At 53.4% G+C, this 24317-nt stretch overlaps 1 protein-coding gene across 1 annotated transcript; it reads right to left on the bottom strand.

Annotated features, from left to right (window-relative positions):
- Positions 1 to 33: 33 nt before the first annotated feature.
- TMEM43 (transmembrane protein 43) lies at positions 34 to 24189 on the bottom strand. Its single transcript, XM_082638103.1, has 12 exons — positions 23977 to 24189; positions 11757 to 11906; positions 10853 to 10987; positions 10192 to 10286; positions 9355 to 9404; positions 9031 to 9100; positions 8218 to 8288; positions 7083 to 7204; positions 6745 to 6819; positions 6154 to 6255; positions 4661 to 4778; positions 34 to 1982 (listed from the first exon to the last, which is right to left on the bottom strand). Exons 1-12 carry the CDS (start codon positions 23986 to 23988, stop codon positions 1780 to 1782), a joined length of 1203 nt encoding a protein of 400 aa, XP_082494229.1. The 5' UTR covers positions 23989 to 24189; the 3' UTR covers positions 34 to 1779.
- Between the last annotated feature and the right edge of the window lie 128 nt (positions 24190 to 24317).

Below are 24317 nucleotides of genomic sequence, written 5' to 3'. Positions count from 1 at the left end.
TTCAGACAGAATGCAAAAAAGGATAATGGCAAGTTCCTGTATCAAAAGATATTTAGAAATTTATTTTGAATTTTTATCAAAAATACAAAGATAATACAAGTTTCATCATGATTTCCCAAAGGCTTGAAATATTTTCTTAACATGATTTTGGTCTTTAAGAACACTTGAAATTGGCAGTAATTTAAAATCTGTACCAGAAAAATATTACACAAACCAAACATCAAGGATTTTGTATTTAGCCATCATCTCGTCACTGTGCTTTCCAAAAGCATCTTTAAGAGTTGAGAGATCGAAGAAACTGTTCATTTAACAAGCAACAGTGAACACCTTCAGTCCTTAAACCCAGATAACTCATCACTGGGGCTGGCTGTTTTGAACATGAAAAATCTCAGTTTATACCACAAATGCCCCAGGACAACGAGAGGTTATTAGCTCTTGAGTTTCAGAAGTTCTAAGCCCTATTCAGCTACCAAATACTTATTCCACTAAAGCAGCCACTCCCAGCAAAACACAACAATTTCCAAATAGTTGAAAGATAAAGGACACACAAGTCTTTTAAGACATCAGTGTTACAACATACTTTATATCTTTCAAAGGGTGTTGAGAGTAGTTGGGAAACTTATACTCTGTGAATTAAATAAGCATGGGTAGATTTGATTTAGGAATAAAGCTGTGGACACTGAACACATAAATCACCCAGAAGCAGCCACTTGAGGCCCAGATGCTAATGTCAAAAGCACACCTGTGATGAACAGAGCCAGGCCAGAGAGCTTTCAAATCTGCAGCCTCTGATGCCTGATTTTGGTTGGTGGGTGGGGTGTCACCACGAAGGAGCCCACTTAGGATAACTGACTAAAAACTCAAAATCATCTTCAAGAAAATCTGGGTTTTGATGCCAGAGGATGAAAGGAAATGCCTTTCTCTCCCGGATAGAGACCCCCATCTCCTCCCAGAGGGAAAACGAGCCTTCTGCTAACACTGGTTTCAAAGCGCCTGAAGCTTTGAAAAGCTGCTCAGGGACCCAGAATACCGACAGGTAACTTTCTCAACCAGGTAAGTAACAGCCCCACTGAACTTTCTGTGCTCTGAACTACCTTCAACTGACAGATGAAAGGGGATTTTTCTGTAACAGTCTGAGAAGTAAATCATTCCAGAGGTGTTTGTTTTCTAGATCTGACTTGAAACCGCCCCCTCTTAGGGCAGGTCGGGGAGCTATGTGCAGAGAAATGAAGTGGCAAGAAACAACCAGGCCTGTGGGGGTCCTACACGCCACAAAGATTCTGCCAAATGGTAACGTGTGCAAAGCCCAGCAAACGTCCACCTTCCTCATCACCACACCCCCTGGTTCTCTTAAGTACCGAATCAAGCTCCATGCACAGAGTGGGTTTGTGGCGCCCCTGCCGCTCTGTCCTGGGACGCGGGCACGGCGGTGGCTGTGCTGGAGCCTGACACCGTCCCCAAGTCTGAGTGTCACCACTGCGGCAGACATCAGCTAAGTGAAACACGTGAGTGGCCGCACGGCCCCAAGAGAAGGAAAGGAAACAAGCAGGAGGGCGCGTGTCACGCTGCCAGACAGGAGCCGCCTCCTGCCACCAAAGCTGCCCGCTGGCAAGAAGGGGTGCGAAGTGCTGACGGACGCCAACCCGACACCCATGCACACTGCCAAGGCTGCCACCCGAGTGGGGCGCGTGCGGAATCCAAGACCGACGTGGGTTTGGGGGAGGGGATGACCTGGGTCCCGAGGCACAGGCAGTGTCCAGTGGGTGCCGGAGCCCAGGCTCACTCCAGCTTTTTGGCCGGTACCCGTGTCCGAGCAATGATGATGGGCACCAGGGCCAGGCAGCTGATGACAAGCGACCACAGGGGCCGGTAGAAGAGCCAGCCAGCGGCCACGGTCAGCAAGGTCAGCGAGGTGGCCACGCAGAAGGCAAAGGCCTTCAGGCCAATGTTGACCAGGTCTCGGAAGATGGGGAACCAGTCCACTGTGGGGAAGAGAGAGGTAGTGAGGCTTCCCAGGCCCCCGGGCTCTGCTGTTCTCCCCGCCCTGCCATCCAGCAGCCTGTCTGTCTCTGGACCAGGTGGGGAGGAAGAGGAAGTGGTGGGGGGTAATGTGGCCTGAGGGAGCTGGGAGGTCACACGAGGAGGAACCCTGCTCCAGACTGCAGCCCGTCCCAGCCCCAGGGAGGGCGCGTGGTCACGCTCTGAGACCGCGTGCGCTGAGGGCAGAACAGAGACTCTCCGGGGATGGTGGTGAGCACCTGGCTGCCGCCCCTCACAAAGCAGGCTGGGCCAAACCCCCTGGGGGGCTTATTGGGCCCCTCAGCCCTTCCTGGAGGGGCCTGTTCGGTCACCCAAGCCGTTACCAGTTACCTGTGCACCCAGCTCCATGGAGGGGCTGAGGGGACTCAATGGGCCCGAGCCACCCACCTCGAGGACCCTGCAGTCTACCGCCCAACGTGATACAGTCTCAGATCCATCAACCCTTGTGGAATTACCCGTCCTTGGCCTCCTGGCCTCTGCAGGCAGGCGTTCCATAGCCATCATCCACTGGGGGGGTCTGCACTCAGTTCCCATGAGCCAGGGGTCTGGTGCCGCTGAGTCTGCACGGCCGGCCCGGGTGTCTGCCGCGACGGCAGGGCCCCCACTCGGCCCCCACAAGCACGCGTCACGTTTGGGCACTGACCGTGGGACCATGCGTCGCACCACACCACGCCCACCCTGTAAGGCCGGTACTGCTCTTTTTTTTTAAACATTTCTTTTTTTAAATTTATTTATTTATTTTTGGCTGCGTTGGGTCTTCGTTGCTGCGCACGGGCTTTCTCTAGTTGCGGCGAGCGGGGGCTACTCTTTGTTGCAGCGCACGGGCTTTGCGGGCTTCTCACTGCGGTGGCTGCTCTTGTTGCAGAGCACGGGCTCTAGGCACACAGGCTTCAGTAGTTGTGGCATGCAGGCTCAGCAGCTGTGGCACATGAGCTCTAGAGCGCAGGCTCAGTAGTTGTGGCGCACGGGCTTAGTTGCTCCGCAGCATAGGCCGGTACTGCTCTTAACCTCAGTTCGCCCACAAGATCACTGAGGCCTGGGAGTTAAACTTACAGCTAGGAGGTGGCATAACCAGGATTTAAACTTAAGACTGTCTGAGTGGGACTTCCCTGGTGGCGCAGTGGTTAAGAATCTGCCTGCCAATGCAGGGGACAAGGGTTCGAGCCCTGGTCCGGGAAGATCCCACATGCCGTGGAGCAACTAAGCCCGTGCACCACAACTACTGAGCCTGCGCTCTAGAGTCCGTGAGCCACAACTCACAGAAGCCTGTGCACCGTGAAGCTTGTGCACCTAGAGCCTGTGCTCTGCAACAAGAGAAGCAATGGGAAGCCTGCGCACTGCAGTGAAGAGCAGCCCTGCTTGCAGCAACCAGAGAAAGCCTGTGCACAGCAACGAAGACCCAATGCAGCCAAAAAAAAAAAAAAGACTGTCTGAGTGCAGAACCTCAGGTCTTAGTCTCTGCGCTAAGCCCAGAGAGGACAGCGACCTTGTCCGTACTGTTGGCTGTGTGGCCTCCGGGGCCCGGAGCAGCGTCCTCCGCACAGCAGGCACTCAGAAAGTGCTCATCACAGGAGTGGAGGTGTGAACGGGCGCCCTGCGCTGCAGCTTCCCGAGTCCCTCCCCTGCACTGTCCCTCTGTGCTCTCATGTCTGTTCTGACTCTGGAGGATCAGCCTTCCAGGGTGGAGAGAACCAGTCGGAGAGTCAAAGGAGGGCCCTCTGAGACAAACTTGACGATGGTGGAACTGGGCTCTGAGAGGGAAACAGCCTGTCCAAGGTCACAGCGACGATGGACTTAGCGATTGTGCCCAAGATGCGGTTGCCTTTCTGAGCACAGTTCAGCTGTCCAAGGGAAGCAGCCTTCCTTTCCCTTCACCTCAGTTTTCCCAGCTGTAAAATGATCTGACAGTCTGCGTGTACTGCAGCCAGACTCTCCCCAGCTGGAGAGGGTAAGCAGGGGACGGGTTTCCGGGCCCAGAGACGGTGGACAGAACCATCTCACTGGACGGGGCATCCCCCAAGAAGCCCCATCCTCCCGGAGAGCGGCCAAGGCCCAGCACTCAGTCACCCCGGGCACTCGGTCCTCCTGAGCCAGGCTGGGCCGCTCGGGCAGCTCTGGGGCTCAAGCGGGCCAACCTTGGGCCATGGGCAGCCCAGCACGCTCTCCCTTGCGCTCCAGACTTGCCAGCGGCCGTGCCAAGTCTAGCCCAGGATTTGGGGTGGGGGTGAAGCATAACAGTTCCTGAATGTTTCCTATTTGCCAAACATTTCACAGAACTCTGCAAATTAGGTGTGAGGAAACCGAAGCCAGGCCAGGAAAGGAATCCAGAGCTCTGTTCAGGCCTGGTACGAGCCAGCCAGCCTCCTCAACACGGCTATTCGGTTGTGCGATGAAGGGGTGAAGGGCTGAGGGGATGGGCGGGTGGACGGAGCGGGGGAACCCGCAGCCTCGGGGGTCGGCATCCACCCGGTCTTACCCTGGAAGCATCCTGACCCGCATCCTGCTTCCCCTGCTCTCTCGTCCCAAAGCCTTGGGGGCACAGGATGGGCTGAGTGCACCCCACCAGGCTGGGAGAGCGGCGGTGGGAGAGGCCGAGGAGGCCCTGTCTCTCCCCACGTACCCAGAGTGTAGAGGATCCGCGTCATGAGGTTGAGGCCCACGAACATGGCTGCCCAGCCGGCCGCCCGCAGGCCCCACGTCTTCATGGAGTTGCTCTTCTGTTCCCGACGAAACACCTCCTGGAGGACAAGCGGGGAGGGGCCGTCACGTCTCAGCTCCGGGGGGTCACCAGCCTACCCAGTTGGCAGGGCCAGAGCCGAGGGGCCCGGGCTGACCCAGGAGCCACTGCGTTTCTGGACAGACCAGAGGCAGGAAAGGGCACCACCCAGGCCTATGTGCCTTGCCCACCTGGCAGCACAGAGCAGGCAGGTTTGGGCCCTCAGATCACAGCCCGCCTCCTCCAAGAGCCGCCAGCCCACTGTCTCACCAAATAAACCTGACCCTCCTGCCGCAGCAGCACCTTCCGGGGGTCATCTGTCCCCACGCGGCGTCGAGCCACGAGCCCCAGCACTCCTCTCTGGGGGGCAGCTCTGAGACCGGGGCCCCACCTGCGGGAGACTGGAGCCCCGGGACAGAGGCCTGGGCTGGGCCTCCTAATTCTAGAAACTCCCTGGGGCCCTGAAAGCTGCCTGAGAGAGGGTGACTCACAGTCGCCAGGCTGGGAGGGGCCAGCCATGCCTTGAGGTTGGTAACTGGCTACTGGGCCGCAGCCTGACCACACCCTCGTCCCAAGCTCAAGAAGAAGGCACAGCCCAGCACCGCCTGGACTGGGGGCCGAAGGGAGGGGCCGAAGGGAGGGGACGACAGCTGAAGGTCCAATAAGCGGGTCAAAAGGTCACAGCTAAGCCCTGCCGCCTGCCCACTACCTTAACCTCCCAAACCCTTATGGGTTGAGAGGGCAGGTTCAGAACAGCTCTCCACGGATACGCTGTGCTCGTCAACAACATACAAGCGCGCTTTCTGCTGAAGAGAAGGATTTCCTGCCTGGAGAGGAGAGGCTAACTTCTAAGGCAGGCCCTGAACTAACGGCACATCTCTGCACCCCTTCTCCTCGGGGCTTGGGTGAGGCGTGACCCCGTTTTGCGGATGGGGTGGGTGCCCTGGTCTCTCCGGAGGCGCTGCCCTCACTCGCCTGGTCCTGGGGCCGCACAGCTCAACCCCTTCACCCCAGCTCACACTCAGCCTTCACGGGCCTCTGCCCGCCCCTCCCTGGGTAGGGCCACCCGGCGTCCTGGCCCCGACAAGGAGGGCCCTGGCCTGCCAGCGCGACTGACTGGCCCCTTCTCTTCACTTGGGACTCAGCAAAACCGTGCCCTGCGGCCCGCTGCCACAGGAGGTTGCCGTCTCCGTGTCTGTGAGCTCAGCGTCTGCCCCTCTCACCAGGCTGCAGGGGCTCTGCCCGCTGCTCCCCGCTTCGGGGACGTGGGCTGCACACACAGGGAGACCTAACCCCTCTACAGCTTTCTCTCGCCTCGGGGCCTGGGTCTACCTCCGTGGTGGCAGTGGGTGACACGCCACTGGAGGGCAGGGCACAGGTGCACAGTGGCCACTCACCTCCGCTGAGATGTCCCCGTGGTGCAGAAGCAGCAAGGTGTCCCCGGACTTGGTGGAGTACGGAACCAGCTGGTCACCCCGCTGCCGGGCAATCACGGTGACCTGGTCAGAGAATTCAGGCTTAGAGCTGCGGGGCGACCACCCGCGGGCCCAGCTCCCCTCCTCACCGTGTGCCAACGAGGCAGCAAGCGGGGACACCCACGCCACCCCGAGCCTCTGCCTCCACGTCGGCCCGGGGGATGGCGGCTCCCGCTTTGCTGCTCCATCCGAAGCTCCAGGGAGGACCCCGGGCAGAAGCGTGTGTCAGGGCTGAGCAGGGGCTGGGGGCGGGGTGACGGGGTCAGGAACGCGGGACCGAGTCTCTACAGAGCAGAAGCCGGGGCTGGGGGCAGAGGGGCTGCACGTGATTAGAAGAACCGCATTGGGCCCAGCTGCGAGACCCCCAGCACCGCGCCCTCAGCCTGAGGCCCATGGATGTGCACAGGGCACGTGTGCACACGGGGTTGGTGGGGGGGCGCCCATAGCCTTTGCTTGGGCCCCAGCGTCTGCGCCCAGGAAGGCCCCCCTGAGTCAGCCGGGGGAGCTGATTACCACGTGAGCTGGGCCCAGGTCGGGGTCATTGCCGCTCAGCCCTGCGTAGGAAAACGAGACGCGCAGGTCTCCGACCTGGGGTGGAAGAGAAGCAAGTGAGGGAGCCGGGAGCCGTCAGCTGGGCCCACGGCGTGCCCCACTCCCATGACCTCCGCCCTTGCCCAGGTGGCTCCAGCGCCCGGAAAGCCTCTCCCCTCCAATTTCACTGGCCGAGTGTAGCTGTGATTCACCAGAACCGGACCAGAGTCTGACGCTGGGCTCTGAGTCCCGCGCGCTGTCGGGTGCGAGACTCTGGGGCCCTGACCTCTGCCATCTGAGCGCCCAAGCCCGCTGGGTACCTCGGGGTACTTGGGGTTTTCACTGTGGTAGAAATAGTCCCCCCGGCGAATGATGTCCACGTGTGGGTCCTCCAGCTTGGACAGGCTCAGTGGCTTAAAGTTGTCCACTTTGTCGATGAGGCCTGAGAGAAGCGAGCAGTTAGAAACAGTCCTGAGGCCACTGCAGCTCCTGGCTGCAAACCCTCAGCCTGACGGCCTTTCCAAGCACCCTCACAAGCCCAGCCATGCGGCCACCTCCTGGCTCGCCCCCTGGGGACCGCACACACCCGGGGCGTCCACCCACGCTGTCTCCCACCCGGAGTCCCTCCTCTGACTCCATCCTTCTGCAATGCCAGCCCCCTTCAGTCTTCAGCTCCTCCAGGAAAGCTTCCCTGTCCCCTCCTCCCCATCAGAGTGACCACAGCTCTGCAAGGGCCTTAGCCTGGCAGCCACTCCACCTTGGGTCTGGTCACGTGTGTCCAGGCCTGGCTTCCCTGCTGCAGCAACAGCACGAGGCTGGGGCTGGCTGGCATGGCTGGCACCAGCTGAGCACCAGACAGCAGACAAGCCAGGCCCTGGCTCACGCAGTCTCTCCCCCGTCCCCCTGGCTATCTGCCATCTAAGTGTCTTCTCTCCCTCCTTCCTGGGTCAGGCCCAGGGACTGAGACCCAGGGACAGAGCCCCAGGAGTTTCTGCGGCCAGTGGTGCCACCCTGTCCCTTGCAAGCCTCTCTTTAGAGTCCCTTCGGGGCCTGTGATGAACCGGACACTCCCGGACACAGGGCTGGGTGACAGTGGGGCTCAGAAGTGGAGTCCTGGGCCTTCTCTGTGCTGCCGGCTCCAGGGCTGCCAAGGAAGGGCTCTCAGCTCTGCCAGGTCAGCCCGATAAGGACGCAGCACCTGGCAGCTGCTCCCTGGTATGGGTTTCAGGAGGGCTTCTACATGGTTCCCCACCTCCTGGGGACACACCTGCCCTCTGGCCTCGGCCCAAAGTATGATGCTGGAAAAGCGCCGGCTGACCCCATGCCCAGGACAGCAGGGGACCCCTTTAAGCATCTGAGGGCTGAGTGCTAGGGCCCCGGCTCCTGGGAGGCGGCCAGGTGGAAGTGCAGGGCCCCGGGTCGATGCTGGCTCATCTAAAGGGGCCTGAGACTCACCCGCCGAGAGGAAAAACCTGCCGATTTGGACGAAGGGGGCTGTTGCGGTGAATGACTCCACGGCCATTGCACTGTGGGAGAGGGGGAGCTGCTGGTGAAGGAGGGCACTGGGCAGGCGCTGCTTGGGTCCCTGTGGGTTGTGCTGGGCAGGGTCCCAACCCACAGGGCTCCTGCACGTCCGGCCCAGCCCCACAGTCTGGTCTTTACCCCCCTGCCTCAGCCTCTGCCCGGGAGGAGCAGCCTCCTCCGGCCTCCTGTCCCCCAGAGCTTCCTACTCTCTTGCCTGGACCCCTCCAGCGTGTCCCATCCTGCCCCCCAGCCTTCAGATGGCCCTTCCACGAACTTCACACCCTCCTGACCCTTTCCAGCCCGGCTAGCACCCACCCCACTGTGCACATTCAAGGCCCTCCCTGGCCCAGCCCAGCGTCACGCCTGTCTGGCCACCCCCACCCCTGCCCGAGCTAACCTTCCTCTGCCGGAACCCCCGCAGGGCCGGGTCGAACACTGCTGCCTGCGGAAAGCCCCTGCTGACTGTCCTCCCACCCACGCCAACCGCTGACGACCCCTCCAGGCACTCAGTCCAGCCTTACACCCGTGACCTGTTTGAGGGGAGGTTGCCTGGGGCCAGGGGTGTCAGGTTTCGCCTCTGTTCTGGTGCCCAGCACAGGACCTGGCCTCGGAAACCTGTCTCACATTTTCATCCGCTCACGAGACAGAAGCAACTCGATTCCATTACTCAGATGAGGAAGCTGAGGCTGGGCACTTGCTAATGGCCGACAAGGCTACGTTCAGGCCTGGGGACCCAGCCCTCACCTGGGGTTTTTGTGGCCAATCTCTCGGTCAAAGTTTCTGCTGTTGACGATTTCTGACCTCCATTCAGTGTCTGTTTCAGGTAGAGGGAACAATGCAGAAACCACAGTAAACCTCAGGTTTGAGGCCCACTGGCCCCACGTCCTCTTATCCAAGCCTGCGACCACTCGGGAGCCAAAGGGGCGGCTACTGGAGCCTTGCTGGATGGATGGGAGAGCAGGGCTCTGAGGACCAGCACCCAGGGAGCCGGATGCTTGGTGAGGACAGAGACCACAGGTGTGCAGGGAGGTGCCCTGTCCGCCCGCAGGCCCGGGGCCGGGTACTCACTGTAGGAGTATCTCCTCTCTGTCTTCACCTGCCCGTCCTCGGTGTACTCCCTGCAGAGAAAGCGCAGGCAGCACCAGAGTCAGCCCATCACTGCTGAGGCATCCCCGTCTCTAAGCATCTCCGGCTGGAAGCAACCTCGGGGTTCCCAGGTCAGACTCCCCACATGGAGCAGGCTTGGTCCACACCAGCCCAGAAACAGGGTGCTCCCTGGCAAACAGCCAGCTCCAGACCTCAAAGGCACTCACTAGAGAAAAGAGCTTTCTCATCCTGAGCTGAAACCGGCCTCCCCTGGCTTGTGTCCCAGCCCTGCCCTGTGGGCTCAGCTATCTGCCTGCACCCTCTGCTCTGCGACAGCCCTGTGGAGGGCCCTGAGGCTGCCCTGCCCCAGACTGAGCCACCTGGGCTCCCCGAGTCCCCTCTCCACCCTCACTCTTAGTACGTGTGGTCGATGAGAGCCTGCCTGGGGCTCCTGTTAGATCTGATAGCAGATGACCCAGGAGCACGCCCCCACCCCCCCGCCGCCCCGCACACCATGGAAGAGAAGATGGGACACAACCTGGCCCAGCTCCATCTGAGCCTGAGCTGGGGCAGCCCTAGACAACTTCCCCGGAAGAGAGCCAACCAAGCCCGCTTTTTCCTCCGAGCCCCTCTGCAGGAGATTCCTGCCGCCTCCACACAAGACCATGAGCCAGTAATTGGGGATAATTCGACATTTCTCTGATAGGAAGATTTTATACTTTAAATTTCAGAAGTGTCAAAGTGAGCGCCACCTGCACGTCACCCTAATCCCCGCGCCTCCTTCAGCCCCAGCCAACTCTTCACCCGCCGGCCCCTCACCTGGACTCCTCGGTTTCCACCCATTGGTACATCTCCACGTGCCGCCGCAGCTTCACAGCCGGGAGGTGGACCCCGTAGTTTGGATCAGACAAGAGCTTCAGATAGAATCAAACAAACAAGAAAAATAAAGGACAAGAATGCCCGGCTCAGGGGAAGCTGGGCTGGAGGAGAAACAGGTCCAGAGGGCAGAAGAGCACAGAGAACTCCGCGGCTGCTCTCATGGGGACACGAGGGAAGCTGCCCGTCCCGAGTGCTGAACCTGCAAGCCTGTGACACGAGCCGCGCGCACAGCTCAGGCTGCTCGGCCCAAGGGCGCGGTGCCCACACAGCAGTGTGTCGGGTGTTCAGACAGAAGACCTGGCACCAGACACACAAACCCATCATCACTGTTAAAGCGCCTCTTTGTGAGGCTCTTGCCTCGGGCCAGAGACTGTGCCGGGAGGGTAGCTACTGTATCCCGCCCAACCTTCAGAACCAGCCCCTGGTCTGTTACAATTATTCTCCCCATTTGACAGAGGAAGACACTGAGACTCAGGAAAGATGGGTCCACACGGCTGCTGAGAGATACAGCAGGAGTCACACCAAGTGTCCCCGTCTCCATCAGACAATATCCTGTGATGTGTCCCGGCCTCCTCGGGTCAGCAACCACCGCCAAGCCTACCTTGGACGTCCGCAGGGCCCCGGGGATGTGCACCAGCCTCCCCTCATTCTCCGGAGCCACACTGTGGATGCTGTCGGGGGTCACCACGAGCGAGAGTCCCTCAGCCAGCAAGGTCGCCACCTTCACTGTGCGGCCCTGTGCACAGCGGGGAGTGAGGATTTCAACCACTGGACACAGCTGTGCCCTCTGCCCTGGGCAAGAGGAACCCAGGACGTGTGCTCTCCCAGGAAGGCCACCCAGCACCCATCTCAGCACCACCCGTGCCAGAAAGAGCTGCTGCTTCTTCTGCCCTGCACCCCTCCCCCATTTTCCTCTGCCTTCTCTGCCCCTCCCCTCCTGCTTCACTTGGGGCGATCCCACGCCTGTTCAAATCATGTGACCCCGGCCTCGGCAATCACATCCTGTGTCCACTGGCCACAGGCAGCAGTTCAGAGAGAGGACTGAGGCCACTGAGGGATCTCCCTACGACTTTTGTTAAACTGATTTAGAAAGAGATGGCTCCTCTTTTCCCTGGGGATGCTAAGCTGCTTGGATGTGACCCTGGAGTTATGGGGCCACCTTTGCCACCACAAAGGAAGAGCCTGCCAAAGAAACATCCACAACAGAGAAAAATGGGCAAGAGACGGAGAAATGGAGATTCCTAGTAACCCAGCATGAATGCCTGGATGCAACCATGCCTGAAACTGATGCTACCCAGGATTGCAGGTGTGTGAACAGAGCCATTCCCCCTCCTGCTTACATCAGTCGTGAGGTGGGTCACAAAAGAAAGAACTCTGATTAATTCAGCTCCCGCCCCCATAAAATCTAGACCCTTATTACCATATCCAGCCTCCGAATTCACAGCCTTTGCTCCCTGATACTGCAGGGACCCTCATTCTGCACAGAGGGACCCCAAACATCATACCTCATTGGTAAAAATTAAGTAGAAGGAGAGCAGGAAGGTCATGAGCCCCACAAACATTCCACCCGAGGTCTCGCTCAGCCGCTCCAGGAAGCCTGGCTGGGACTTGGTTGTAATTTTGACATGTTCTTTCCTGTTACTCATACTGGAATACTGAAAAAAGACATAAAAAAAAAAGAAAGAAAATTGGTTTTCAAAAAATAAATTGAATTTCGCTATTTATTTATACTTTTTTTTTTTTGGCTGCGTTGGATCTTCGTTGCTGCGCGTGGGCTTTCTCTAGTTGCGGCGAGTGGGGGCTACTCTTCATTGTGGTGCGCGGGCTTCTCAATGCAGTGGCCGCTCTTGTTGTGGAGCATGGGCTCTAGGTGCGCGGGCTTCAGTAGTTGTGGCTCATGGGCTCAGTAGTTGTGGCTTGTGGGCTGTAGAGCGCAGGCTCACCAGTTGTGGCGCACGGACTTAGTTGCCCCACGGCATGTGGGATCTTCCTGGACCAGGGCTCGAACCCATATCCCCTGCATTGGCAGGTGGATTCTTAACCACTGGGCCACCAGGAAGTCCTATTTATACTCAGTTTTTATTGAGTTTTAATTCTATATGTTAAAAATGCACAGACCAAGTGTTTTTGACAAGTGCATACCCCATGTGTCATGACACAGAACACGTCTATCACCCAGAAAGCTCCTTGTGCCCCTTTCCTGACAGTGCTCCCTCTCCCCACCGCCCAGAGGTAACAACGATTTGAATCCGTTATCACTACGGATTCGTTTTGCCTCTTCTAGAACCTGGTATGAATGGAATCACCACACAGCATCAACTCCTGTCCAGATTCTTGGACTCAGCGTAACGCTTTTGAGGGTCATCTATGTCACGGTATCAGTAGTTTGTTTCTTTTTACGGCCAAGTAGTATTCCACCCACGAGCATATCGCTTCTGTTGATTCACTCACCAGTAGATGGATACCTTGGTTGTTTCCAGTTCCTAGCTATTATCAACAACACTTCTGTGAACACTCACGTGCAAGTTGGTGAAATAACATTTATATTTTAAGGCAGGACATGAAAATTTAAACATAAAATTCTGTGTCCGCTTGGGCCTCTTCTCTCCCTCCCAACGTGCAGTCTGCATCTGCATTCCACTGACCAGACCTTCTCAAAGACAGGAGCGCCTGCTCGACTATAAAAGCCCATTTTTTTCCTTTCTTCTGATGCTAGCGATGTAACTTCTTAAAACAACAGCCTTGGGCCTCCCTGGTGGCGCAGTGGTTGAGAGTCCGCCTGCCGATGCAGGGGATACGGGTTCGTGCCCCGGTCTGGGAGGATCCCATATGCCGCGGAGCGGCTGGGCCCGTGAGCCATGGCCGCTGGGCCTGCGCATCCGGAGCCTGTGCTCCGCAACGGGGGAGGCCACAACAGTGAGAGGCCCGCATACCGCAAAAAGAAAAAAAAAAAAAAAAAAAAAAAAAAACAGCCTTCTTTCCCAGCCCTGCAGGGGGTCATGATGACTTGCTGCTCGCTTTGTACACGTACCTACTTGGACTATGTATCTTTGGTGAACTTTATGTAGATCAGTATGTCATTTTCATTTACGATCCTTTGTCCCAAAAACGTACATGACTATGCCTTCGACCTCTAGCAGGCGAAACAGTTCTCAGAGCTTCTGAGAGTCTGGGTCTCAGAAGTCCTGGGTCATAATCCTGTTTGGCTCAAATAAAATGCCCTTTTTTCTTTGTCACTGGATTGTTAGTTGAATTTTCATGGACATTTGCTTGGCGTAGGTGGCGGGATATCAGAGACAGACAGCAGAGGACACCTGGAGTCCACCCCAAACGGGTGCTTGGTGCCAGCACAGACCCTTGGAGCCCCACTGCTCGGTATTCCCCAGGCACTTTGGTGGGTTCTCCTGGTACCTGGACAGCACTGCTTTAAATGACATCCTGAGTTTTACTTGAGCTGTTTTTCTTGGGACTTGGAGTCCTAAGGGGGTACTGGAACATCTCCTAGGCAGGGACCTCGGAGGAGCTGTGGAGTGAACGGGGTTCACTGGTCTCTTTTAAAAATTGACTTATATTGGAAAGATTATGTATATACGGTCTGAACAAACTGTTAGTGAAATGAGAGACTGAGCATGCTCAGCTCCGAAGTAAAGGGACACTTGCTCCTTCCAGCCACGAGCCATTCTCAGGCGACTGAGAACCTGGCGGAAGTGTCTGAGGATCAAGTCTCTTAATGTGCACTGGTCGCACAGGAAGTCCCACCACAACCACTGAGTAAGTTCTGCTCGCCAGGTGCGCATCATAAAGGCTGATCGCCCTGCGCTCTGAGCATCCACGGTGGTTTTAGACTGTCAGAGGGAGAAGCCAAGACGCGTGAGAGTCAAGCTGACCCAAGGGGAAGCCCTTAGGGAGACAGACACACATCCGATCCATCACACCGCCCTCAGAAAGTTGTTCAGATACTATCTGAATTGGGCTACCAAATTAATAATGGGAAACCTTGCTCAAAGGCCGAATAGCCCCCGGAAAGGCAGCCACTCTGGCTGGCTTCATGAAGAAACCGATGCTTTTTTTTTTTTTTTTTTTGCGGTACGCGGGCCTCTCACTGTTGTGGCCTCTCCCATTGTGGAGCACAGGCTCCGGACGCGCAGGCCCAGCAGCCATGGGTCACGGGCCCAGCCTCTCTGCAGCATGTGGGATCTTCCCGGACCGGGGCACGAACCCGTGTCCCCTGCATCGGCAGGCGGACTCTCAACCACTGCGCCACCAGGGAAGCCCAAGAAACCGATGCTTTTGCAAACACTTATCTTAACTCTTAAATGGCCAGGATGGAGCTCTTCTGACATTCCGACACTGTAGAGAAAGCTGGCTTGATAAAACATCTTTTCAAAATTCTGACCCTGAGAGAACAAAAGTATTCCTAGGAGAAAGCCTGAAGTTACAACTCTTCATGTCCCTGAAATGTAGACACTGCCCACATCGCCTGAGTCTACAACCTTGGCTTAATAGACTCTAAACCTGGGAAAAAAACGGAGGTTGGGGGGCGTACAGTGTGTGCAAAGAGGAGGCCGTTGTGAAACTCAAGCAGGAAAACCAGGAGACTTCTGCCCGAGTCTGGCTGGATGTGTGCATGTCTGCATGTATGTATGATCCGTCTCTAACTCCAAATGGTATTATCAATATTAATTGGTAAAAGAGGTTTACTTAATTGACTTAAAAGTAAATGCATACAAATCAAATATTTCTAAACGTAATTAAACTAGCCCGAATTTTTAAAGGATCACATAATCTAGGCTTAATCTTTAATGAATGAAAATGAGTCAGAATTGATGGTTTACTAATACAGACATGTCTTTAGAGTCAAACGTTAAGTGTAATACTTTAACTGTACCTAGGTTTACTGAAAGTTAATAAGCTCATGTTATCTCTGTTATAAAAATTTGTCAACCAGAAAATTAACTTGGTATGATAATATTTTCATAAGTAATAAATAAGTTTTGGGGTGAACTCTTTAAGAATAATTTTGTTTTATGGTATGTCTACCTAAAAACAGTTTCTCCAGATTTTTGGTGACTTGAAACTTTAGCGTTCTGCTAAATTAAGTCAAATGATGCGATTCACTGAATGTCTAGATCATTTTCTTAATAAGAAATACTGAAACATTAATTGCTAAAGAAGTCTATGTTTACCTACTTTGATCTCTTATTACAGAGAGATTAAATATGTTTGAGACTATCAGTAAATATATTCTGTGCTTTGTTGGAAGACTGAACTATAAAGTGGCATACATTTCTAAAAATTAATTTTAAAAAGGGAACCCTGAGAAAAGAGTTTTATGCATGGCCAGGACTTACTAAGATCAGATTGAATTTAATTAAATGAATGAAATTTAATATTAAAGATGAAATGGTGAAAACTAGAGGGTTTTTTTCTGTTAAGAGGACAAAGTTTTCTTGAAATATTGATCTGCTTTTGATAACAGACTGTAAAGTTTCTTTACCTCTTAAGTAATCTGCTGTAACTTTCTGTATTTGCTTTTGAAATCTTTTATTATCACTTTGGTTAAGTGAATAAATATTGTTTCACAGTGACTTATGATTCTACTTAGCCAAACATTTAAAACCTCTTGATATCGTTCACAAACTTCCTCAAATCAAATTCTAAATGAAGTTCTTTTGGCCTCCAGCTAACTTTGGAAAGCTTCAGAAGGCCCCTAAGCAGCTCAAAGAGAAATATTTAAACTAATTAGGCTCATTTGGTATGTTAAATTACATGGGAAACATTGTCAAATGAGTAATGATAAATCTTGTTAGGTTATATTATATGGCTAAATATATTACTATAAATATTCTAGAAATTATATGAAGTTCCTAAAATTTGAAATGTCCTGGTATGTTGTCAGTCACGATTTACAGTATCTTAAAATGTTGTATGCCACAGAAATAGCCAAATTTCCTTGATAACTACACTGTAATCAGGTCTTTAACCATGCTTTTAAGTCTTTTGTCATTTATACACAGTTATGCCTACACGATAACTGATGCTTTTACAAAAATGTTTGTAGATGACTTGCTATTATGCTCCGAAATTAAATTAGACTCGGTAGCAAAAGGACCTCCTCCTTGTATGAGGGCTATTTCAGCCACGGCTCTCACACAAAGCCACTGAAGAAACAGTAATGGGGTCTCCTTTAACTATTTATGTCCCACACTCGGGTGAGTTTCTTCTAAACTCTCACCACCCTCAGCACTATTCTATAAGCCAGCTAGCTTCCTATGAAGTAGCGTTGCTTTATGCTACCTTGGTTCCATGTAATAACCTTAACCCTGCAACTCTGCTTCCAGCACCACAGGAAGAAAACAACCACGACTGCATTTTGTTAACCAATTATCTTCTTGCTTCCAGGAAGCCCATATAATGCTGATCTAATTTAATTTATAGATGGTCCTACTTAAGGGATGAGCACGGACATGACTGAGCTGGATATGCAGTAACGCCCACAGTAGACATAATTGAAAACTTTTACTTACCAGGAACAAAGTCAGCACAAGCTGAATTAATTGCCTTAACTCTAGCTACAGACCAGGTAACACATATTTATACTGACGGTCACCATGCCTCTGGAGTGCACATGACTTTGGAACGTTATGGAAACAATGAGGTTTTTAAGCTCTTCAGGACAACCTAATAAAAAAATGGAAAACAGGTTGCAGAGTCGTTGTTATACGACTGCCAAAATGCTTAGCAATTATTGAAACCGTAATTTTCAATAATTTTCAGTTTTCACCTTCGCCAGGCATTCCAAATCCGACGGTATGCAAATTAGAGGAAATCAGCTCGCTGATGCTCCCGCCCATGAGGCAGCTTTAAACACTCATCCTATCCAGCCTCCAGAATGGCCACTGCTCTGTTAACCCTGCTAACCCAGTAAAAGATTTCCTTCTACAGGCTCAAGAAATTGCCACTAAAGAAGAGAAACAAATATGGCCACAAAAAGGGGAATTCTGACCCCACCACAGAAATATGGTTTAGACCTGATTGAAAAAAACCCACCTAGTGTCTGGAGCACAACTGCCATCACTCCAGCATGCACCCCCTTTAACTCACTGTGTGCCTGAGAAAACGGTTTCTGGGGAAAACAGTATTCTTGGAAACTAGCCTCCACGGTGGTTCAAGCGAAACATTACGTTATTGTCAGGGTCTCACCGAGGCACTTAGAAAACAATCGGTAACAAACTCTTTTTACAGCGAGCTCCCAGAAAACCCTACAGATCATGGATTATAACCTAGTGATTTTGTTTATTGGAAAGGACATCGAATAAATGATTCTTTCCAGCCACAAGGGAAAGAACCTTTCCCGTTATTGTTAACTAATCCATGCTCAGCCAAACCGAAAGACATTAATTCATGGATTCATGTCTGTCTCTCATTTTAAAAAGGCCCCTCCACCTAAATGGACTTCGACCCGTTTCTAACACCCTGCTTCAACTAAGACGAGCACCACCAAGCTAGGATGAGGGGACAACAGCAGCAGACAGCTGACCCAAGAGTCCAGACCAGGCCTACAAGACCCATCCTACCAGTTCAATTGTACTATTTACCAAATGTCTGTCTGTCAAAATTGACAGTTGCTGTTTTACTTCTAGCTGTGCTTTTGCCCCAGTGTTTAAGATGGAAGGAAAATTCCGTAATACAGCTGTTGCAAAGTACAGCTACTGGAGGCAAATTTAACCGATCGTTGGATCTGTCATCCAACTCTTCAGACAATACAAGGCCGACACAGGCCCTCCTTACTCCTGTCATTGACTTTTCAGATGTTCCCAATGTTACCACTTACTTAGATCAACCTCCCTCTGGCCTAACCTTTCAGGTCCAAATTTTCTAATGTACTAATGTGTCCATGCCTTGTCTGACACTACACTACCCTCAGTCCTTAGGGACCAGACACAACTTATGCCAGTACCCACACCCCAGCCACCCCCGCCCCGAGCTCCATCTCTTACTTAACTTACAAATGTCTTGAAGAGAAAAACACAAGGAACTTGTGCCCGCAACTCCCCCATGTCAAATACCATACAGACAGCTTTTGGAAAGCCTGCAAGAATGACCATGGTTTAATACCGTGTTAGCAAAACTTCCAAGCGATGCGGCTATTCATGAGAGCTCTCTGGGAGGGAACACTTGCATCCCCAGGTTTTATCTTCTTATATGGTATTGGAATTGACACACCTACCCAAGGATGGGCACATAAATGTCTTAACAGCTGGCAGGTAAAAGGCTTATGTTTGTTGGGCATTATGTTACCCCACTGTCTCTACAATGAGGCAGATGAACCTCCTTTCTCTCTCCATGACAGAGCCAAGAGATCCATGTTAGCAGGATATCAAGATATCAGGTGGAAAGTCTTTTGGGAATCTTGAGTCCTAGGGCAGGAATATATGTAAACAGAGATACACTCAGAAATCTATCAGGCACCATTGGTCAAACATCCAGAGAGACTGCAAGCAGCATCGCAGCCCAACAGACATCCCTAAGTTCCTTAGCCCATGTAGTATTAGATGACAGTGCTGCCTTAGAAAACGTATAATCTACAAAATGTTTCCCCATCAGCATACACCTCTATGTTTGTTTACTCTAAAGGATTAATTTACTCAATTCTGAAGTTTCTACGATGGGAAAGTGATGTTGCAAAATCGAATAGCTCTTGATTTTTAACACCACCCTGCAAGGAGAAGCTTGTGCTATAACCCAGGCTAAATGTTGCATTTCCATACAGGATGAGTCCTCTAATACAACTCATCTAACAGCTCACACACCAAGTACAATTTCCGTACTGAAGGATCCCCTTCCTAGTCCAGGTGAAATCTCAGAGAAACGGCTCAACTCTGTGGATTCATGGCTTAAAGCTCTGCCTGTGACTTTGTTATTGTCGTTGGCTTTATTGATTTCATTTACAGAGTAATAATCTCTGTGCCTCTTGTATATTCAAAATTCCAGGGACTTCCCTGGTGGCGCAGTGGTTGAGAATCCACCTGCCAATGCAGGGGACACAGGTTCAATCCCTGGTCTGGGAAGATCCCACATGCCACGGAGCAACTAAGCCCATGCGCCACAACTGCTGAGCCTGCGCTCTAGGGCCCAGGTGCCACAACTACTGAGCCCACGTGCTGCAACTACCAAAGCCCGCATGCCTAGAGCCTGTGCTCCGCAACGAGAAGCCACCACAATGTGAAGCCCGCCCACTGCAACAAAGAGTAGCCCCCGCTCGCCGCAACTAGAGAAAGCCTGCAGGCAGCAACGAAAACCCAACGCAGCCAAAAAAAAAAAGAAAACTCCAACTACAATAACGATGTCTAACGACTTGACACTATTGATCACATCTGTAGTTCTATATAAGATCATAGGTATGCACAACGCATGTGCAGGGTAAAACTGGCATAAGTCCTATTGGACCATTGACCATCAGTCCTTGCCAAGCAGTTCACTAGCCTAACCCCCTAAAACGAAAGAAAGAACCAGGCTATTAAGATCTGTCATCAAGGGACAGGATGCAGGGCAGGTAAGCAACCACCAACCCCATCGAGGGACCAAATATTTGATCACCTAATGTATTCTACCAAAAGATTAATGATCAAAAGGGGGAAAATAATGACATGAAATTTATATTTTAAGGCAGGACATGAAAATGTAAACATAAAATTCTCTCTGTGTGCGTTTGGGCCTCTTCTCTCCCTCCCTAACATGCAGTCTGCATCTGCATTACACTGACCAGACCTTCTCAAAGACAGGAGCACCTGCTCGACTGTAAAGATTTTTTTTTTTCCTTTCTTCTGATGCTAGCAATGCAACTTCTTAAAAGAAGAGCGTTCTTTCCCAGCTCTGCAGGCAGTCATGGTGATTTACTGCTCCTTTGTACGTGCCTACTGGACAATGTGTCTTTGATGAACTTCATATAAAATATCAGTATGTCACTTTGATGTCCGATCCTTTGATTTGAAAATGTACATGACTGTGCCTTTGACTTTTTTTTTAATATGTAAGATACATTTATATAATGATAAGTGCAACGAAGAACATACTACAGGATAATGGGATACAATGATGGGGGTGGGGAGTGGGGTGGACTGGGGATGGCAGTTGAGACTTGAGTCAGTATACACAGCCTTGGGAGGAGGTTGACTTTTTTTTTTTTTTTTTTTTTTGGCTGCGTTGGGTCTTCATTGCTACATGTGGGCTTTCTCTAGTTGCGGCAAAGGGGCTTCTCATTGCGGTGTGTGCCTTTGACTTCTAACATGTGGAACAGCTCTCAGAGCTTCTGAGTGTCTATCTCCTGGGTTATAATCCTGTTTGGCTCAAACAGAATTAACTTTTTTTCTTCTTGACTGTTAATTGAATTTTTGTCAGAGTCTTCATGGAAACATGTGTTTTCATTTCCCCTGGGCATTAGGTACATACCTAGGAGTGGTACTGATGGATCATAAGGAAGATGCATGTTTTTTAAGAAACTAGCAAATTGTTTTACAAACAGGTTGTTAGAGATATATTTCTAATTCAGTTCAACAAATAGTCACTGAGTTTCCTTAGGGCAGTGCCAGGCCTCACAGGGGTGAGAATGTAGGGGTGATAGGCTTTAGGGCCACTGAGTCAGGGTGACAAACAGTGCCAGACCTTGCTGAGTGCCTGGTGAGAGGGGCAGATCCAGTGTTAAAGGAGTGACCCCTTCCAGCTGGGAGGGTCAATGCAGGCCCCCTGAAGGAGGGGGCATTTTGAGTGGGCTCTCAGAGGCGGACCCTGGGGTGAGGGCATCCCCAGCAGGGGGAACAGTGGCTTCTCTGCTCTGGCTGGGTTGTGGAGGGCATGGGGAGGAGAGGAGGGCAGCTAGGCAGCTCTAGGTGGGTCACGGTAGGCTGTAAACTCCAGAGTCAGTGGGTCAGGCTTTGTCCAGACGGTAACAAAGCACAGTTTAGCATGTCCGCTGCTGACCCAGAGTGTCATCATCCAAAGCAGGACTCTGGAGCCAGAAGGCTGGGTTTGAATGCAGGCTGTGCTACACAGCAGCTATGAGACCTTGGGCAAGCGATTTAACCCCTCTGTGCCCGGCACTTCCTCATGGGTAAAATGGGGATAATAATCCAGTACATAGGGTTGTGGTAAGAGCCAGAGGACATAATTGTTGGATGCTCAGTGCCCAGGGCACAGGGAGCCCCATGCCGGTGCGGGCTGGTAGGAATGCAGTCAGTTTTCTCTATCACTGATACCAAGGCTGGGCTGGGTTGAGCTGACAAAAGCCACAAAGATGTAAGCGGTTCCCAGATGAGCACGCAGGGTAAGCTAGCCCATCCTGGCACTGGGGAGTCAGAGGAGAGTCAAGTCAGTCTCTGCTTAAACGAAGCTGGTGCCATGTTCTCTGACTGTCGCTGAATGCCACCAGCCCAGGCCTGCCAGTGCCCAGATGTCCACTGCGTTCAGAAATGGTCTTGACTTTCCAGGCCATTTGGAAGCATCAGTGGAGCAATTTGCTGCAGGCAGGTAGGTGACCATCAACCATCATCATGATGACAATGGCAAACACTCTAGTCTATCACAGGCCAGACACGGACAAGCCCAAGGAGGTGGGCACTATCACGACCCCATTTCGCAGACGGGAAAACAGAGGCTCAGCAGTTACACCACAAGTCCAGATCACACAGCCTCTAAGAGATGGACTTAGGATTCAAATCTGGGCAGACTGGAGGCCACTCTCCTACCACTCTGCTCTGGACTGCGTTCCTTACTCCTTGGGAGCTCGCTGCAGGCAGGCAGGCAAGACAGGAAAAGAAGCCAGTCCCGCTACAGCCAGTGCAGTCCCCAAGTCGATGGCTGGAAGGCCTGGCTTCCTCCTGGGCCTCCCCTCAGCACACAGCTAGGAGCCAACGTCAAGATAAGGGGCTCAAAGATGGCCCCTCAGGCTGGCAAGCGTGCAGAGTGGCATGACACAGCCAGCCCACATTCTGGACCAAATGCCCAGTAAACATGGATGGTCGTGGAGATTTCCTCCCTGCCCACTCCCCTACTCCAGGCTTCGAATCAATGAGCAGTGAGTGGTGGGAACAGGGGTCGACATACAGGCCCTGAAAATCACCTGCTGTGTAACACTGGGTAAGCTGCTCTACCTCTCTGATCCTGTTTACTCATTTATAAAGTGGAGATGGTAACAGTAACTCCATCAATGGACAGATTTTACAGTGATTAATAATCCTGTGGCCTCCCTGCTCCACCCCACCATCTTCAGATCTTTCTTCTTCACGGGGTCTGGTGGCCCCTGTAAATGTGCACCCCACTGCTGGGTGAATCAACAAAGGTTTGGCAGCAGAGGGAACCCTAATTCATCTACATTCCTTGGCAAAGGTCAGGACCCAATGTATCCAAGGTCTCTGCCCACCAGGACTGAAGACAAACTGTTTTCTTTTTTATGTATTCAGTACCTACTATGCCCCAGACACTATGCTAAGCATAGTCTCCCTTAAACTTCACAGCAACTGCTCCCATGAGGAAACAAAAATCCCAAGAGATTATGGTCATACAGCTATTGAGGAAGAATCTGCATTTTCCCCCAGGTCAGCCTGACTCCAAAACCTGCCCCACATCCTCCCATGACCTGCCAAGCTGGCTGTGAGACCCTGGGCAAGTTCCCCATCTGTAAGACATGGTAGTGGCGGTATGGGGGCAGGCCCGTGTCCTGCCACAGCCTGGGTCTCTCCCGGCAGCAGACCCTGCGTCTCACGGACCACCTCTAGGTGCACCACGTAAGGCTTCTCGGCCTCCCAGACAACTCTAATTCAGGCTGTGGGAGACACAAGCCCTGGCTTCTCAGGGGGTGTGGGAGGCAGAGAGGACGCTTGGGGACAGAGGAGGTGCCTGAAAAGAGCGGGTAACAGACCAGGGGAGAGTGGCTAGACACTCCACCACAGCAGTAAGGAGGAAGGGAGTGCCTGGGCTGGCAGGGCTGTGAGCTGGCTCCACACACACTTTCACAGAGAAGGAGAGTGTGAATCACCAGCTACTCCCATGCCCAGCACCCTGGCAGGAGGTACCCCTCTGCTTGTTGAATGAATGTTGGGCTTAAATAGAAGGATTCCTGAGATAAGGCTGGCTGCAGGAAGAAGCAGCCTGCAGCCGTTCCAGGGGCACCACCTTCGGCCAGGGCCTCTGCAACCAAATCCATGCTAGGAGGCCGAGGGCCCGGCCGTAGGTAAACGCCCCCTTCTCCCCGTCGTCCTAACTCCTCCGCTCCCAAACTAGCCCACGCCCCTTTGCAGCATCACAGCCAGCGTTTACATACCCCCCTGGGGCGGGGAGCTCACCGCCCGCCCGGACAGTGCGTCACGGAACAGCTCCGCCCGGGCGGATCGGCTTCGCCACCGCCCCAATGGACTGGCCCCTTCTCTGCGGCCCCGTCCAGCCCTCAAGGTCCTTACATGGGAGAAATTCGAGGGCCCAGGCGAGAACTGGGAACAAAATGAGGAGCTGCGGGGAGCCGGAGCCACACGTCCCGAGGCCCGGTCCCCGCCATCGCGCGCCCCAAGGAGTCCGGCCGGGCTGGGAGAGACGGACAGACAGCTCGGCAGCCGGAAGGCCCGGATACGGGCGCGAGAGGGAGGGGGGCAGGGGGCCGCGGCGCGCCCGCGGGGAGAGAGGGCCGGGAGACGGGGAGGCCGGGGTGTGGCCGGCGAACCAGGAGACACTCACGTTCGCGGCCATGCCGAGGCCCGGTAGCCGCCCGCCTCGCTCGACTCAGCTCCTAGAGGGGCTTACGGCCGCAGCGCGGAGCCCCGCGTCCTCTCGCCTGCCGGAGAGTGGTAAACACCCGGCCGAATCCCAGAGCCCGGGACGCGCCACAGTTACCACCCCGCGGGCGCGAGCTTTTGGGCTCTCGCTCGCCGCGCCGCCTCCTGGGAAATGTAGTCCAGGGTCGGGTGCGCTCTCCAACAGTTGCCACCTACCTACCTCACTGATGCGCCTGCGCACTGCAAGCAATGCTGGGAAATGTAGTTCCTATTGCCTGGGGGAGTGTCCGGGCTGCATGCGCC

This window comes from Mesoplodon mirus (genome assembly GCF_964341445.2).
Source record: "Mesoplodon mirus genome assembly, chromosome: 12".
Taxonomy (NCBI): Eukaryota; Metazoa; Chordata; class Mammalia; order Artiodactyla; family Ziphiidae; genus Mesoplodon; species Mesoplodon mirus.
Note: the sequence above shows the minus strand (reverse complement) of the source record. Positions and strands in the feature narration are given on the sequence as shown.